This window comes from Ovis aries, chromosome 5, assembly GCF_016772045.2.
Source record: "Ovis aries strain OAR_USU_Benz2616 breed Rambouillet chromosome 5, ARS-UI_Ramb_v3.0, whole genome shotgun sequence".
NCBI classification, from domain to species: Eukaryota; Metazoa; Chordata; class Mammalia; order Artiodactyla; family Bovidae; genus Ovis; species Ovis aries.
The window spans coordinates 12,942,991-12,960,945 of record NC_056058.1 but is presented as its reverse complement, the minus strand read 5'-3'; the positions used below and the strand labels follow the sequence as shown (position 1 = coordinate 12,960,945).

General features: G+C 49.4%; 1 protein-coding gene across 4 annotated transcripts in view; it reads right to left on the bottom strand.

Annotated features, from left to right (window-relative positions):
• The window catches only part of SLC44A2 (solute carrier family 44 member 2), a 31,249-nt gene extending 19,947 nt beyond the window's left edge, over positions 1-11,302 (bottom strand). For all 4 annotated transcript variants that reach the window (XM_060415472.1, XM_060415473.1, XM_027969642.2 and 1 more), the window contains exon 1: positions 11,165-11,302. Coding sequence is in view for 2 of the 4 variants with exons in the window: in XM_027969642.2 (XP_027825443.1) it covers positions 11,165-11,195 (31 nt within the window). In the remaining 2 variants the exon portion in view is untranslated. The remainder of the gene's footprint in view (positions 1-11,164) is intronic.
• Positions 11,303-17,955: the final 6,653 nt, after the last annotated feature.

The window sequence follows — 17,955 nt, the reverse complement described above, 5'->3', positions numbered from 1 at the left end:
AACTAGAGAGTCCATGAGTTACAAGGAATAGATCCAGCATGATACAAATAAGATCCTGCATGCTGCAATTAAGACCCGAAGCAGCCAAAAAAAAAAAAAAAAAAAAAATGGGCGGGCAAGTCTCAGCTCTCAGGGAAATCGGTAGCCATGGATGGGACAGGTGGGCTATAGCCTTGCATTGTCAACTTGAGTTATCCTTCCATAAGATGGAATTAAAGATGCAGAGAGAGGCACCTGGTTTAGCCTTGGCTCAAGGCCTTGCCTCGTGGGTGGCTCAGGAAATAAAAGAAGGAACATGGGTACTGCGGGGCTTCCCCCGTGGCTCAGCAGTAAAGAATCCAGCTGCAAGGCAGGAAATGCAGGAGACATGGGTTCAGTCCTTGGATCGGGAAGATCCTCTGGAGAAGGAAATGGCAACCCACTCCAGTATTCTTGCTGAAAAATTCCGTGGACAGAGGAGCCTGGTGGGCCACATGGCTCACCATGAGGTCACGAAGAGTCAGACACAACACAAGCGTCGGAGCACGCACAATTGGTATTGTCATCTGATCTGTTCCATTAGCTCCTGTTTTAACATTAGCCAAGTGGGGTGGAGGCAGGGGCAAGGCGAATACTAATGGTTTGATAACTGAGCCTGGTTCAAACACTGCAGGACAAAAACTTGCTGAATCTTTGCAACGATGATGCAAGATAATAAGAACAGTAGAACGCCCCAGTGTCCCCATATTACTGTGCGCCAGGCAGTCTTCTAAAACGTTACATGGTGTACCTTGGTTCACCCTTATAGCAATTCTGTGAGGTTGCTTCCATCACTGCTCCCATTTGACAGATGCAGAAACTGAGGCCCAGAGAAAAACAACATGCCAGTGGCCACAAAAATGAGGAGTAACAGAGCTGGGCCACCCAGCTACTCAGTTAGTGTTTCCTTTGGATGCTGTAAGCAATTACCACCAACTTGGTGGCTCAAGACACAAATTTATGGGACTTTCCTGGTGGTCTATTGGTTCAGACGTCACCTTCCAGTGCGGCGAGTGCAGGTTTGATCCCTGGTTGGGGAGCTAGGACCCCACAGGCTTCACGGCCAAAAAAAACAAAACATAAAACAGAAGCAATATTGTAACAAATTTAATAAGGACTTTAAAAATGATCCACATTTTTTGGATCATTTGTTTGTTTCTTCATTATTTGGATCATTTGTTTCATTTGTTTTGAAAACAAAACACACACAGATTTTATTATCACAGTTCTAGAGATCAGATGTTCAAAGTGCATCTCACTAAGCTAAAATCAGGGCGTTGGCCAAGCTATGTTCCTTCTGCAGTTTCTCAGAATCTGTTTCCTCGCCTCTTTCCAGCTTTTTGGCTCATGTCCTCCTCCTCCATCCTCAAAGCCAGCATTCCCATCAAGCCTACATCTACTTCCATTGCTGCGGCTCCTCCTCTGACTCCCCTACCTCCATCTTTTCTTTATGAGGACTCTTGTCCTTGGGCCCATTTGGATAACTGAGAATAATCTCCCCATCTCAAGATCCTAAACTTAATCCCATCTGCAAAGTCCCTGTTGCTGTGAAAGGTAACACATTCATGTTGTTTAGCTGCTCAGCCATGTCAGACTCTTTGGGACCCTATGTACTGTAGCCTGCCCAGACTGCTCTGGGCATGGGATTCTTCAGGCAAGAATACTAGAGTGGGTTGCCATTCCCTTCTCCAGGGGGAATCTTCCTGGCCCAGGGATTGAACCCAAGTCTCCTGCATTGGCAAGCAGATTCTTTACCACTGAGCCACCAGGGAAGCCCACAGGGTTCCAGGAATTAGGACATGGACATCTCTGCATGTGCGCTAGGTTGCTTGAGACATGTCCAACCCTTTGCGAACCCCTGGACTATAGCCCACAAGACTCCACCGTCCATGGGATCCTCCAGGCAAGAATACTAGGGACGGTTGTCATTTCCTTTTCCAGGGGATCTTCCCCACCTCAGGGTTCTGGCACTGGTAGGTGGGTTCTTTACCACTAGAGGCACCTGGCAAGCCCATGGACATCTTCGGGGGTGGGGGTGGGGGTTATTATTCTGTCTACTATGGCGTCTCAACCATTTTTTTCACACTTTAAAAAGGATAATTTTTACTATCTTCTACTACTTTTACTATCTTCTACTATCTTTTACTACACCATGCCGCATGCAGGATCTGCGTTCCCCAACCGAGGATAGAATCCAAGCCCCCTGTGGTGGAAGCGTGGAGTCTTAACCACTGGACTGCCTGGGGAGTCCTCATATCTTAACCATTTAGGACAGGAGTTGTCAAACCATCCGTTCCCCACTGGGCAAATCAGTCCACCATGTTTTCATATGGTTCAGGGCTAAGAACGGTCTTTCTGTATTTAAGTGGCTGACAAACATCACAAGGAGACTACTTTGTCACATTAAATTTGAATATCAGCAGACTTCCCTGGTGGTATGGTGGATAAGAATCCATCTGCCAATGCAAGGGACACAAGTGTGATCCCTGGTCAGGGAAGACCTCACATGCCTCAGAGCACCCAAGCCCGAGCGCCACAACTACTGAGCCTGTGCTCTAGAGCCTGGGAGCCACAGCTACTGAAGCCCCCCACCTCTAAAGCCCCGACTCCGAAACAAGAGGAGCCATCACAATGAGAAGCCCGCACACCGCATAGAAGAGTAGCCCCCAGTGCTCACCGTTAGAGAAAGCCCGAGTGCAGCTACAAAGACCCAGCGCAACCGAAAGTAAAGGAAGAAAGAAAATGTTTAAAAATTAAAACGTCACCAACTACAAATCAAATTTGCTTGGCACACGGCCATTCTCATTCGTTTTCATACGGCCAGTGGCTGCTTGCTTTCATGTTGTCTGTTATCTGTGGCAGACTAGAGTAGCAGGCATAGATTGTATGTGAAAACATTCACTCTCTGGACCTTTACAGAAGTTCACTGCCCCCTGATCTCTAGGCCGTGAACCAACAGGTGTTGGGCCCAAGTCTGTGCCAGCGTGTTGTGTGTGCTCTGCTTATAATGGTAAACGGTGGTAAAGGCACACCATTCATTCCCCGGCATTACAGATGGGGAAATGGACAAGCCCTTTCCCTTTGCAGTCCGCTGTTTTCCTGTGTGGAGAATGGGGCTCATACTTCATTTGCTGGTAGGTGTTGCCAGGGCTTGATGCTCAGAAAGCACTTAGCAGGGGCTTCCCTGGTGGCTCAGTGGTAAAGAATCTACCTGCCAATGCAGGAGATACGGGTTTGATCTCTGACCCAGGAGGATCCCACATGTTGCAGAGCAACTAAGTCCGTGTACCATAGCTACTGAAACCCTCTTGGCTACAGGCCTGTGCTCTGCAGCAAGAAAAGTCACTGTAATAATAAGTCGCAGCACCACAACACAGTGGACCCCGCTCACCACAGCTAGAGAAGGCCCACGCAGTAATGAGGACCCAGGACAGCCAAAAATAACTAAAGAAATTTACATTAAAAAAAAAGAAAAGAAATGCTAGCTAGGGACTTGCCTGGTGGCCCAGTGGTTAAGATTCTGAGCTTCCACTGCAGGGGGGCAGAGATTCAATCTCTGGTCAGGGGACTAAAATCCTACATGCCACATGGCCCGAAAAAGTTGCTAACCAGGAACATGGTACCATTTGACAGAGGAGGCAAACAGAGGTCACGTGCTCAGACCACATAGTTGATCAGGGAAGGAGCTCTGAATCAAACCGAGGGTCCTCTGGCTCCAACCCAGGCCTTTTAGGGACAAGTACTGCGAGAGGCAGAGCTAAAAATGCGACTGTGGTCGGGGAGAAGGCGTGGGAAGTCGAACCGTTAGATCAGGCTCCGGGAGGAGAGGCGGCTGTTGGGTCCCTCCCTTGCTGGGCACGAGGGCCAGCCCGCCCAGTTCAGTGGGTGTAGGAGATAAGTGAACAGGCTGCCCAGCCACAATTCCAGTGGTCAGGACATCAAGTGCCACCCAGCCCTTGTAGCTTCTGGAGACAAGCCAAGTCCCCAAGGCCTCCCCCACACAGCCAGCCCAGCCCTCCCCTGCCTTCCCAGAAACCTCTGCCTGGGTAATGGACATCCCAGCTGCCCAGACAAGTCCCCTTGTCAAATATTTCAGGACGGCAGCTGGGTAAGAAAACTAGAAGTGATTCTACTGACCAAAAGGCTAGGAGCAAAAGACTGAGCGCCTACTGTGTGCTAGGCATCAAAACAGAAATTTCCTCCTACTATTTCATTTTATTTATTTATTTTTAGCTGTGCTGAGTCTTCGTCGCTGCATGGGTTTTTCTCTAGCTGCAGTGAGTGGGAGCTACTCTCTAGCTGCTATGGGCTTCTCATTTCAGTGGCTTCTCTTGTGGAGCACAGGTTTCAGTAGTTGTGGCTCCTGGGGACTAGAGCACAGGCTCAACAGTTGAGACACACGGGTTGAGGTGCTCCTCAGTCCGTGGGGTCTTTCCGGATCAGGGATTGAACCTGTGTCTCCTGCATCGACAGGTGAATTCTCTACCAGTGAGCCACCAGCGAAGGCTTAGGAACTCATGTAATCCTTATGATGAAGGATTTCCCTGGAGGCTCATTGGTTAAGACTTTGTGCTTCCACGGCAGCGGGTGTGGGTTCGATCCCTGATAGGGGAACTAGGATCCCACATGCCTAAAAAAAAAAAAAATCCTTATATCGAGGCTCTGAGGGCATGTCTATGCTGTGCTTAGCTGCTCAATTGTCTCTGACTGTTTTGCGATCCCATGGACCAGGCTCCTCTGATCATGGGATTCTCCAGGCAAGACTACTGGAATGGGTTGCCGTGCCTTCCTCTGGGGGATCTTCCTGACCTGAGGGCATATTGCTCAATGAAGCAGAGACACAATGATGCTTCCTGACTTGCCTGAGGGACACAGAGCCAGCAGGAGCTGAAATTTTGAACTCTTCTCCTGAGACCATGCTCTTCTTTTTTTCCCTTCAAAACTTTTTCTTTTCTTTTCTTTTTTTTTTTTTGGTCGCACCTCGAGGCTGGTGGGATCTTAGTTTCCTGACCAGGGAATGGAAATCAGGCCCTTGGCCGTAAAAATGTGGAGTCCTAACTATTGAGCCTACGTGCTGTAACTACTGAAGCCTGTGCGCTTCCAGCCTGTGCTCCATCCACAACAACAGTACCAAGCAATTCCCTCAATTTTTATTTTGCATCGGAGTATAGTTGATTTACAATGCTGTGTTAATTTTAGGTGTACAGCAGAGTGATTCAGTTGTACATATATGGTTTAATCGGCTAAGTCACGTCTGACTCTTTGCAACCTCGTGGACTGTAGCCCGCCAGGCTCCTCTGCCCGTGGGATTTCCCAGGCAAGAAGACTGGAATGGGTTGCATTTCCTTCTCCAGGGGATCTTCCCAACCCAGGGACTGAACCTGCGTCTTCTGCATTGGCAGGAGGATTCTTTACCTCGGAGCCGCCAGGGAAGCCCTCAAGTCATGCTGTGCAGCCAAAAACAGCAGTAACAACAGAAACAAACAGGGCTTCCCCGGTGGCTCCGCGGTGAAGAATCCGCCTGGCAGTGCAGGAGACATGAGTTCAGTCCCTGATTCAGGAGGATCCTACAGGCCACAGAGCAACTGAGCCCGAGAGCCAAAACTACCGAGCCTGTGCTCTAGAGCCCAGAAACTGCAACTAATGAGCCCATATGCCACAGCTACTGAAATCTGAGCCCTAGAGCCTATGTTCTGCAACAGAAGAAGCCGCTGCAGTGAGAAGCCCCTGCACAGCAACTAGAGAAAAGCCCACACAGCCACAAAGACCCAGCACAGCCACGAATAGATAAATAGAAACAGACAACAGAGGCCCAGCTCCTCCCACGGTCCACAAAGCCCTATACACTCTGCCCACTCCCTCTCTTCCTTCACCTCTTCCTAGCCTACCCTTTTATCTATTCACTCCAGCCACAGGCCCTCCTGACTGCCCCTTCTAGAAACTTGAGACATGACCCTACCCCGGGGCCTTTGCACAAGCCTTGCCTACTGCCTGAGACGTTCTACAGGGCTCCCTTTCCTATGCCTCTGGTGACCTCTGAAGAATGACCGGTTTCTATTCGAAATTAAACCCTGCCTCCAGGCACAATAGATCACTGCCCTCCCTCCTTCCTGATAAACTTTTCTCCAGAGCCCTTCTCTGAAAGGAGAATTTCCTTAGTATCTTATCTGGGGGCCCCTTGACAAGGTCAGCTGGACAAGGGCTGGGTCTCTAGAGTTTAGGACAAAACCTGGCCCATGGTCCCTGCACAATAAATGTTTGCTGAAGGAAGTTAGGAACCTGTATGCTTATCAAGATTAAAAAAAAAAAAACTTCAGGGAGCCTTTAGACTAAGAAAAATCACTCTTCCCTGGTGGTAGAGTGGATTAGAACCCGCCTGCCAATGCAGTAGACACAGGTTCGATCCCTGGTCCGGGAAGATCCCACATGCCTCGGAGAAACTAAGCCCAGTGCCACAACTACTGACCCACGTGCTGCAACTACTGAAGCCTGTGCTCCGCAGCACAAGCCACTGCCTTGAGAAGGCCATGCACCTCGACGAAGAGTAGTCCCCACTTGCTACAACTGGAGAAAGCCAGTGCGCAGCAATGAAGACCTAGCACAGTTTCTTTTTAAATAAATAAATCATTTAAAAAATACAAAGGGAAAACCACTCTCCCTCTCACCCCTGGCCTAGAGCCATTACTTCCTCTCTGGGGGGCAGAGGGCAGTTCCTCTCACTGGATTCCCTTCTGAACACTGTCCACAGGTCACATACCCAAGCAGATTTCTAGCTATATTTATCCCTTGTTCTTCACTCCCCTTGTTTCCTTAAACACCCGGTTCCCTACTTTGCTGTTTCACAGCCTAACATAATTAGACACTGTTTCCCCATCAGCAAGGTTAGACCTACTTCATCTTACAAGGCAACATAGTAGCCCATTCTAGGAACAGTGCCTTTTCTCATGAAACCAACCTGAGGAGCTTTAAAAAGATACAGATGCCACACATACACACAGAAATAAACAGTCTAAGCTCTGGAAAGTCTTTCTGGCTGCCTTACCTCCCGGGCAAGGACAGTGAGCTGAGAGCATATGAAGAGTTCTTTTACTCAGAAACCTAAAATCTTCTGTGCGGTTGAGGGCTTATTTTTAATTTTCAGCCCTCCCCACCCCAGTAGACAGAATACATTAATTTTCTTATATGAGTTTTAAATCCTATTTTAAAATAATTTTCCTTGGGACTTTCCTGGTGGTCCAGTGGTTAGGACTTGGCACTTTCACTGCAGGGGCCTAGGTTCTATTCCCCGGTCAGGGGACTAAGATCTCACAGGCCACCTGGTATGGTCAAAATAATGAAAATTCTTCCACTGGGGACTGACTGGGAGCCGCAGGAGATACCTTCCTTATCAGGAAAGAAGGGTCTTATCAGAGATCTGCACATTTTTTCCTAAGGGCAAGGTGTTAAAGATTTTAGTCTTTCTGGTTAATATATTGCCTCTCTCACATATTTTTCTTCTTTTAAGAACCACTTAAAAATATAAGAGCCATTCTTAGTCCTTGGGCTTCCCTTGTAGCTCAGTTGGTAAAGAATCTGCCTGCAAGGCAGGGTTTGATTCCTGGGTTGGGCAGATACCCTGGAGAAGGAAATGGCAATCCACTCCAGTATTCTTTTTTTTTTTTTTAATATTAATTTATCTCTTTGGTTGTGCTGGCTCTTAGTTGCAGGATCTTTGATCTTCATTGCCTCAGGCAAGATCTTTAGTTGGGGCTATGAACTAGCTTCCCTGGTGGCTCAGAGGATAAAGCGTCTGCCTGTAATACGGGAGACTCAGGTTTGATCCCTGGGTTGGGAAGATCCCCTGGAGAAGGAAATGGCAACCCACTCCAGTATTCTTGCCTGGAGAATCCCATGGACAGAGGAGCCTGGCGGTCTATAGTCCACAGTGTCGCAAAGAGTCGGACATGACTGAACGACTTCACTTTCGCTTTCACTTTATGAACTCTTAGTTGCGGCATGTGGGATCTAGTTCCCTGACCAGGGATTGAACCCAGGCCTCCTAAACTGGGAACATGGAGTCTTAGCCACTGGACCACCAGGAAAGTCCCCACTTCAGTATTCTTGCCTGGAGAATCCCATGGACAGAGGAGCCTGGCAGGCTATAGTCTATGGGGTCGCAAGAGCTGGACACAACTTAGAGACCAAACCACCACCAGATGCATGAAGGAAGTGTAATGTGGGGGATGGAGAAGAAGAATGTTTTCTTAATAAAGCTTTCATCTTCTGTCTTTTGAACCACGTGAATGTATTATCACTTCCTCCAAAAAAGGTATAATTAACAATAACCTCTCCCAACAATATTTTTTAAAGCTCAGATGCCAGAGCCCTCCTACTGGCTGAGTTGAACTCTTTAGCGAATGGGGCTTTGGAATCTGTTTTTAAAACAAGTGCCATGGGCAGCCTTCCCTGGCAGTCCAGTGGTCAAAACTTTGTGCTTCCAATGCAGGGGGAATAGGTTCAATCCCTGGTCAGGGAACTAAAATCCCACCTGCCTTGCAGCGCGGCCAAACAAAACAAACAAACAAAAAAACAAGCACTGTGACTTCTTTCTCAATCCCGCACCCCCATCAGAGTCTATTGTTTTAGGTTCTAGAGTATTTTTCCATGCTGCTCATGCCAAGGGTGGGTTGGAAAGGATGGCAGTGAGCCTTCCTGACATCCGTCAGGGACAGGAGCCATTTCCTGGCTTCCTCAGAGATGCTGCCTTCCTCTAGGTATGATGTATAATAGGGAGGAAGCTTTCTGTCCTGCCCAGTCTTATCTAAGTATATGTCCTGACAAAGAGGTTTGCTTCCACATCAGCTCCTAGAAAAATCCACATCCTCAGGATCACCAGTCCCAGAGGCCTCCTGAGTGTCTCCAGATAACCAGGCACTGTGCAAAGCACTTTTCACCTGCCAGTACAGTCTGCCCAGCCCGACTAATGAAAATACCAAGTTTCAGAGAGGTCACCAACTCACCTACAGTCACACAGCTTGTATGTATCAGAACCAACCAGGATTTGAGCCTCTATCAGTCTGACATCACCCCCTAAATTCACAGTGACTGATAGGAAGACGCCAGAGTACAAGGGAAGTATAGGGGACCCACTCTTTCCAAAGCACAATTTCCCAGGGGAAATCTCCCTGTTTTCTGGCAGGGACTTCACAGGGCAGTGCGAGGACCCTAGATTTTTGGTTCTGATGAGAATGAATGACTTACAAACTAAGCAAGAAATCCCCATCGTCACGCCCACCCTTCGCAGCCACTTCAAGGAGTCAAATCCTGTGGCCCCTCTGGAGGAGGTGCAGGCCTGGCTGCAAGACCTGTCTCTCATTCTGAAGTCTCTATCTCACACTCCCCTGGACTTCACAGAGAGAAATCATGAAGCAACTGTGTGGTTAATTTGCTGTTCCCTCTGCCTGGACCACACTTTGCTTTAATCTTCCCATGGCTAGCTCAATCTCCAGCCGTTGGTCACCTAAAATAATCCCAGATGATTCTGCCCCAAATATACACACACACACACACACACACACACACAAAGACAGACACACACACACACAATGTCCTGTTCATTGCCTCACAAAGCATACAACAACCTAAAATTACTTATTTATTCAAGAATTTTTCCACTCTGTTCACTGCTGTATTCTGTGTCTAGACACTGCCTGAAAAAAGGATGCTCAACACATACTTGTCGATGGAATGTGTTTCTAATGCCCAGCACAAGGTCTGTTGGACACATAAGTCCCCTGTCTCTGGTGTGGTCCTGGCAGGTCTATGGCTGGCTCCCTTTGGCCAAATACCGGGTGAATCACATTATCGTCCCCTCTGTCCCCAGGCTCGCCTCCCAGAGGCCAAAGATACCAAAGGTGCTGCCCACAGACAGGCAGGACCCCCGGTGGAGAATTCCAGATCAGAGAAAGCCAGCCACACCCAAGGGACAGACAGCACTGGGCAGCCACGGGGTCTGGGGCTTGGGCCAAAACCAAGAGTGAGGGGGCCCCTCAGGAGGTCGGGGTTGCTAGCTTCAAGCAGGGAAGGGAGTGGCTGGGCAGTTGCCAGGCTCTTGGCTGGGCTGGGCAGGGACAGCCGTGTCTATCTGTCTGTCTGTGCAGCCTCTGGAGGCCGCAGTCCCTGAGGGGAGGGAGGCACAGCTCTACTCGGCTTGTTTTTCTTGATTATTTTTAAGTGGTTTCCGGCCCCCTCCCCAAGGCCCTTGGGTCTCTCACAGTTTCCAGGAAGTTTCGGTTACACAAGGAGAGGTGGCATAGCCCCTTTACCCCACGGCAGTGTCACGTGGGGCGTGTGACCAGCTGGGCTCTGGGGACCCAAAAATGGAGAAGAGAAAAGAGAAACTGAGGACTACACACCCCTCCGCGGGAACCCGGGGAAGGGAAGCACCACAGGGCGTGGGTGGGGAGGAAGCCTCATCATTGCCCCATTCCACTGACCCAGAGGCTAAGGCCGCCCTCAGAAGTTGGCGGGAGCTGGTACCTGTCGCGGGGACCCCTTCCAAAGGCGAGCCAGGCCCCTGGCCGCTGGCACAGGGCAGGGAAAGTTTCTCAATTGTTTCCTGCTTCCTTCCTGCCCCTTCGCCGGTGGCGCCCCTATTTCCTCCCTTTCCAGACGGCGGGCGAGACCCGATGGGTTCCCATCCCAGGACTTGGTCCGCCGAGACCTGCCTCAGTTTCTCCATCTGACCGAAAGCCCAGAACGGTTACTTCTAAGGGCGTGTGAGCCGGAGGAAGCAGTGGAGAAAGGGAATTGGAAGAGGAGGAGGATCTAGAGGGAGGCTGGGGCCCTGGTCCTTTTCTGAGCCCCGATCGCCGTGCCTCCCCTCCCCCGCCCTGCATCCGAGCCGCCCAGATAACGGGACCTCCCCAAGCGGAGCATGCGCCATGCGTCCCCGCCGATCAACCGGAGGGGTAGCAGGGGCTCCCGAGAGGGGACGCGGGGCGACCAGGCGGGAGCAGGGGGTGTGGGCTCGGCGCAGAGCAGGATGCAAGGCCGGGAAGCAGCAGGAGGCCCTTAGCTGCAGCGCGGGTGTTTAAGATCTCGGATGTCCCTTTCCCAAGGCCCCCCAACTCATCAGAAGCGGACGCGGGCCAGAGGCAACTCCTACCATAGGATCCGTCCTTCCGCTCGTCCACCATGGCCGCGGCGGGCGGGGAGGGGTGTCCGGGCCAGCGCGACCCCAGCCCAGTCGGGCTGGAGGCTCCGCGGGCTGCAGCTCCCCGCCCAGGGCCCGGCCCCGCCTCCCATCGGTCAGCCCCTCGCACTCCCACCAATAGGAGCCCCGAGAGGGAGGGGGCGGGACCCGGGGCGGGGCGGGGGCGGGCTCGAGAAGGGGTGGGGCCCCAACCTTTGTTTTCCATCTGGGATCCTGCGAGACCCTCTTGGTCCCTTTAGTGGGCTAGCGGCAGACGTCATTCATGCAGTCACCTATCCAACCATTCAATCGCCAAATAGATACTGAACATCAACTGTGTGCCAGTGAACAGACGAAAAGACGCATGTTTTTCATACATCAGATTGGCAAGAACTTTAGAGTTTGATAACATCAAGTGTGTAGACAAAGCTATGCTTTTTCCTCTAGTCGTGTATGGATGTGAGAGTTGGACCATCAAGAAGGCTGAGAGCCGAAGAATTGATGCTTTTGAACTGTGGTGTTGGAGAAGACTCTTGAGAGTCCCTTGGACTGCAAGGAGATCCAACCAGTCAATCCTAAAGGAGATCAAAACTGACTATTCTTTGGAAGGATTGATGCTGAAGCTGAAGCTTTGGCCTACTTTGGCCACCTGATGTGAAGAGCCGACACGTTGGAAAAAAACCCTGATGCTGGGAAAGATTGAGGGCAGGAGGAGAAGAGGACAAGATGGCTGGACAGCATCACAGACTCAATGGACATGAGTTTGAGCAAGCTCCCAGGGACCGTGAAGGACAGGGAAGCCTGGCGTCCATGGAGTCGAAAAGAGTCAGACACAACTGAGTGACAACAACATCAAGGGAGGTGATCTGATGCTGTGGGTCTGAATGTTCTCTAGCAAAAAGATTAAATCCAAACTGTGCTCACTCTGTACAATTCCTCTCTGTCACTGACCCTAGAGAAACCATAGCATGTATGTGCACAGGCAGTTAGTGCCAGGTATTACCTGCAGCTTTGAACATTCTTGTATAAAATGGGGGAGAATGTGTATGTCCACCAGTAGAGCAGAGCATGCAAACCCAGCGGTGTGCTCACAGAAGCAGGCAGCATTCAACGGATACTAACAATGCAGCCGGGCTTCCCAAGGGGTTAAGAATCCACCTTGCAATGCAAGGGACACCCAGTTCAATCCCTGGTCCTGGAAGGTCCCACGTGTTTTGGAGCAGCCATTCCCGTGCACCACAACTACTGAGCCAGTGCTCTAGAGCCCTGGAACCGCAACTACTGAGCCCACACGCTGCAACTGCTAAAGCCCAAGCATTTAGAGCCCGTGCTCTGCAACAAGAGAATCCACCTCACGTGAAGCCTGTGTGGGGCAACTAGAGAAAGGCTGCATGCAGCAGCCGTGAACCAGCACAGCCAAAAATAAATAAATAGATCTAAAAAAAAAAAAGGCAGCAAAGAAAAGGAAACAGGTCATCAGGGAAATGCACATTAAAACTTGATAATACACAACTACACACCCACCAGAATAGCTAAAACTCAAAAGACAGACGGTACCAAGTGAAGGTGAGTATCTGAAGCAAACGGTGGCTCTCCTACACTACTGGTGGGGGTGTAACATGGCACAACCACTTGGGGAAAAACCTGGTGGTTTCTTATAAATGAGCACCTACAGTACGATGCACATATTTACTCCTAAGTATTTACCCAAGAAAAATAAAACTGAAACCACTCACAAAAGAAAGGCTAGACCTGCAAAAATGGGTATGCAAATGTTCACAGGAGTTCTGTAATAGCTTTATTCATAATGGCCCCTAGCTTAAAGCAGCCCAATGGTCCATACCACAGAAGACTCCTCAGCAAGAAAAAGGAATGAATTATTATTGGAAAGTGCAACATCATGGATGAATTTTTAAAAAGGGAGAGGGAGAGAGGCTTTCCTGGTGGCTCAGTGGTAAAGAATTCGCCTGCCAATGCAAGAGACACAGGTTCGATCTCTGGTCAGGGAATACCTCACATGCTGTGAAGCAACAAAGCCTGTGCGCCTCAACTACTAAGCCTGTGTTCTAGAGCTGGGGAGCCACGACTACTGAGCCCACATGCCCCAACTACTGAAGCCTGTGCGCCTAGAACCTGTGTTGCACAGCAAGAGAAGCCACCACAATGAGAAACCCATGCACCACAACTGGGGCGTAGCTCCTGCTTGCCACAACTAGAGAAAAGTCTGCACAGCAAAGAAGACCCCGAACAACCAAAAATAAATAGATGAATAAAATTATATGTACGCATAATACACACACACAGAGATATAAAACCATTATGCCCCAGTGAAAAGGGCCAGAGACTTCGCTATGAAGTCCTAGGACAGGCACAGCTAATCGACCTATGGCTACAAAACATGGACCAGAGGTGGCCTTTGTGGTTGTTAGTGACTGGCAGAAAGGGTCAAAGGGTGAGTCAGAAACAGGACTGCGGACTGCGGTTTACCAGGTGGGTTCAGTTCTTCACAGTTACTTGACATTTGCCCTTTCTTAATAGCTGCTACATTTTAAAAGTGGAAAATATCTCAGCAGTTTAAGAAAGAAGGAGGTGGCCCTGCAGATTAGTACAAGAGTGGAGCTTAGTCAGTATAAGGCATGGTATTATGTACATGAAATCTTTATTACGTTTTTCCAGTTGGGGAAAGTGACCGTATGAAGTCACTCACTCAGGTCTGACTCTTTGCGATCCCATGGACTGTAACCTACCAGGCTCCTCTGTCCATGGGATTTTACAGGCACGAGTACTGGAGTGAGTTGCCATTGCCTTCTGCAGGGGATCCTCCCAACCCAGGGGTCAAACCCGGGTCTCCTGCGTTGCAGGAGGACGCCTTACCGTCTGAGCCATTAGGGAAGCCTGGTGGAAAAGTGACAGGGGAAAGTGACAGAGAGAGATTAATCCGTTTATGAAGTGTTTTGTTACTCCTTGCAACCACTGGAGAAGAAAATGGCAACCCACTCCAGTGTTCTTGCCTGGAAAATCCCAGGGATGGCGGAGCCTGGTGGGCTCTTGTCTATGGGGTCGCACAGAGTCGGACACGACTGAAGCGACTTAGCAGCAGCAGCAGCAGCAACCATTTTCCAGTAGCAGAAAATGACACAGAGAGGGTAAGTAATTTACCCACAGACACAAAGTTAGTGAGCCCTGAGCTGAACAAGAATTTCAGTGCACACACTCCATACCCCTCAGCTGTAACCCTGCAGAGTAGTTGGGGAGGGTTTCAGGTCCTATCAGAGAGTATAAATACCAAGTTATGTTTAGTGTGGTATGTGGAGGAGAAAGAGATAGAGATACCTCAAACAGATACACATGAAATAGATTAATAGCAGAATAGTAATAACAGAAAGAGATTTCAACAAGATAGAGGTTATCAGAAGGGTCAGGATGGGAGGGAGGAGGCAAAAGGGATTTTTTTCCTGATCTATCATTTGAAGTGTCCAGTCCAGTGGGATTAAGTATATTCATATGTTGCAACAACATTACCGCCATCCATCTCCTGAGCTCTTTTTTCCTTTTTTGAAATGGAAATTACCCTCCCCCACCTGATCCATAAGCAATAACTTCCCACCCACTTCAGCTGCCCCGGCACTCACCATTCTACTTTCTCTCTCTAAGAATTTGACTCCTTTTGCAACAGCCTGTAGGTGGAATCAGAAGGTATGAGATTTTATATGATATATATATATATGTATATGTATGTATATATATATATGTATAAAACCACCATAGAAGTTTTTTAAATTATTTCATTTATTTACTTATTTATTTTGGCTGTGTGGGCTTGTGGCGAGCCAGGGTTTGCTCTTGTTTCACACATGGGGCTTCTCATTGTGGTGGGTTCTCATAGCTCCAGACTCTGGAGCACAGGCTCAATAGCCCTGGGACGCTGGATTAGTTGCTCTTCACATGTGGGGTCTTCCTGAATCAGGGATGGAACCCATGTCTCCTGCATTGGCAGGTGGATTCTTTACCACTGAGCCACCAGGGAAGCCCCACAATAAAAGTTTTTAAACAGATGTTTAAGAATATGGTGTGACACAGCTATGCTGGGAGAGCCACAGGAGACTTGGGAAAGTGCAAGGGAGGAACCTGACCTAGATGGGGTTGGGGGAGAAGGTCAAGAAGGGCTTCTGAAGAGAAGACCTAAGAGCTGAGTGAGAACTAAGTGGAGAAAGCAAGATGGGTAGGCATCATGCATTAAGCTGTCATGGGCTAGAGGAAGACAAAGAAAGAGGGGAAATGAAATTAAGGACGTCAGTGTGTCTGAGTCTGTGAGTTCAAGCATGCTTCGTGGGAGAGGTCAACAGGGGTCAAACCTTACCATGCAGGACAGCTTGAGGGCAATGGGGAGCCATGGCTGATGCAAGGGTGAGGGAGGGCCAAAGAAGCTGTGAGTATCAGGGAGATCCCTTTAGTGCTGTGGATAAGGAGTTAAGGGGGTGACAGGGCAATGCTATGACAGACCTAAAAATGAGAGACATCACCATGCTGACAAAGATCCACATAGTTAAAGCTATGGTTCTTCCAGTAGTCACTTATGGATGTGAGAGTCGGACCATAAAGAAAGTTGAGCACCGAAGAACTGATGCTTTTAAACTGCGGTGCTGGAGAAGACTCTTAAGAGTCCCCTGGACAGCAAGGAGATTAAACCAGTCAATCCTAAAGGAAATCAACCCTGAATATTCATTGGAAGGACTGATCCTAAAGCTGAAGCTCCGATCCTTTGGCCACCTGATATGAAGAGCCGATCATTGGAAAGATCCTGATGCTGTGAAAGATTGAGGGCAGGAGGAGAAGGGGGTGACAGAGGATGAGATGGATGGATGGTATCACAGACTTAATGGACGTGAGACTGAGCAAACTCTGGGAGAGAGCGGAGGACAGAGGAGCCTGGCATGCTGCTATCCACGGAGTCACAAAGAGTCAGACACAATTTAGTGACTGAACCACAAAGAGGCAGGATGCCCGTAGGCTTTTAGAAGGAACTGGGGCAGGGCCCCAGGCTCTGGGGACAGCGGAGGTTGCAGCTGCTGCAGGGTGGTTCGGCAAACAGAGCTGCTCTGTTCTCTGACTCCACTGAGGCTTTTGGGCTCATGAATTTTTCAGCCAAACAGACCTTGAGTTTCAGATTCCAGGGCGCTAGGCCCAGGCTTCTGGGTTCTGTTTACTGCCTGAAAACATCTGAGGGCCCTAGGAGATGGGCCCTTGCAAGGTTCAGTGATGCCCGGGCTGGGGCGAGGGCGTGACAAGTCCTCAGTCTACCAAGGTCACCTTCTGAGCAAGGGGCTGTGTGCTCAGTAGCTTCAGTTGCGACCCCATGGACCACATCTCTCCAGGCTCCTCTGTCCATGGGATTTTCCTGGCAAGAACACTGGAGCAAAGGGCTGGTAGGAGTGAAACCGGTTGGTGATTGGTGTCGTTTGGGGCCGGGGGGCTCCGAAGAGCTCTGGTACCATGGTCCTTCACGTCTTACCATAGAAAGAATTCAGCAAGTGGCAAAGTGATAGATAAGGGATTTATTTATTAGAGTAGGATACCTGTGAGATTTACAAGCAGGTAGGTGAGGGGATGCCATGCCCTGAGAACTTAATGGGCTACAGTTTTTATGATCAAAGGAAAAGTGGGGACATGGAGAAGAATTTCTTCGTCTTTCTTGAGTAAATGTCATGCTTCTATCATCAGTTCGTCCTTCAGGTTGAGCAGGGGAGTTTTTTTTTGTCCCTACACGGTCAGGTCTGGCTTCCCAGGTGGCTCAGTGGTAAAGAATCCTCCTGCCAGTGCAGGAGATGTAAGACGTTCAATCCCTATGTCAGGAAGATCCCCTGGAGGAGGAAATGGCTACCCATCCCAGTATTGTTGACTGGAGAATCCCATGGACAGAGGACCCTGGCTGGCTACAGTCCACGGGTCCCAAAGAGTTGGACACAACTGACAACCGAGCATGCACACAAAGACAGGGTCAAGCTGGGTCCACAGATTTTTGTTTATTTGTGCAGAGAGCATGTCCTAGGGATAACTGACTTACTGAGCTCACTGGACAGGATGCCGGGCTCATGCCACCATTGTTTTATTGTTTGTGGGCATGTCTCGTCCTTCTGTTGCATAAGCAAGTTGTGTGGCTAAGCAAGCCCACCTGACTCTGTGGTTAAGCAAACCTGATTTTTTGAGTAATCATTAATTTACAGGGGTCTCCCCTATTTTTCTAATTATAATCCCCCAATGGAATTAGCTATTTAATCTACTTTGTCCCTTTGGCTTTCCAGTTGATGCTAGTGGTAGAGAGCCTGCCTGCCAATGTAGGCGACGTAAGAGATGCAGGTTCAATCCTTAGGCCGGAAAGACTGACGAAGCATGCATGCACTTTGTCCCTTTTCTCTGCCCCTATCAGGTACAGAAAGGACAGCTTTCTTTTGGGCAGAGGTGACATAAAAGCTAGGGTGGGGCTTTGCAAGGGCTAGACTTTCCAGCTCTGTCTCTGCTGGCTGGGGTTGATTTTTGTACAAGTCATTCACTCTTCCTGAGCCTCAGTTTTCTTATCTGTCAAATGGCAACACCAGGTTCCTGAACTCAAAACATTCCCTCCCACTTGGAAGACTTTTAGGGTAGCCCCTGGGTGTGCACGAACGTGTGCTTAGACTCTCAGACGTGTCTGACTCTTTGCGACCCCATGGGCTGTAGCCCACAAAAGCTCCTCTGTCCATGGGATTTCCCAGGCGTGAATACTG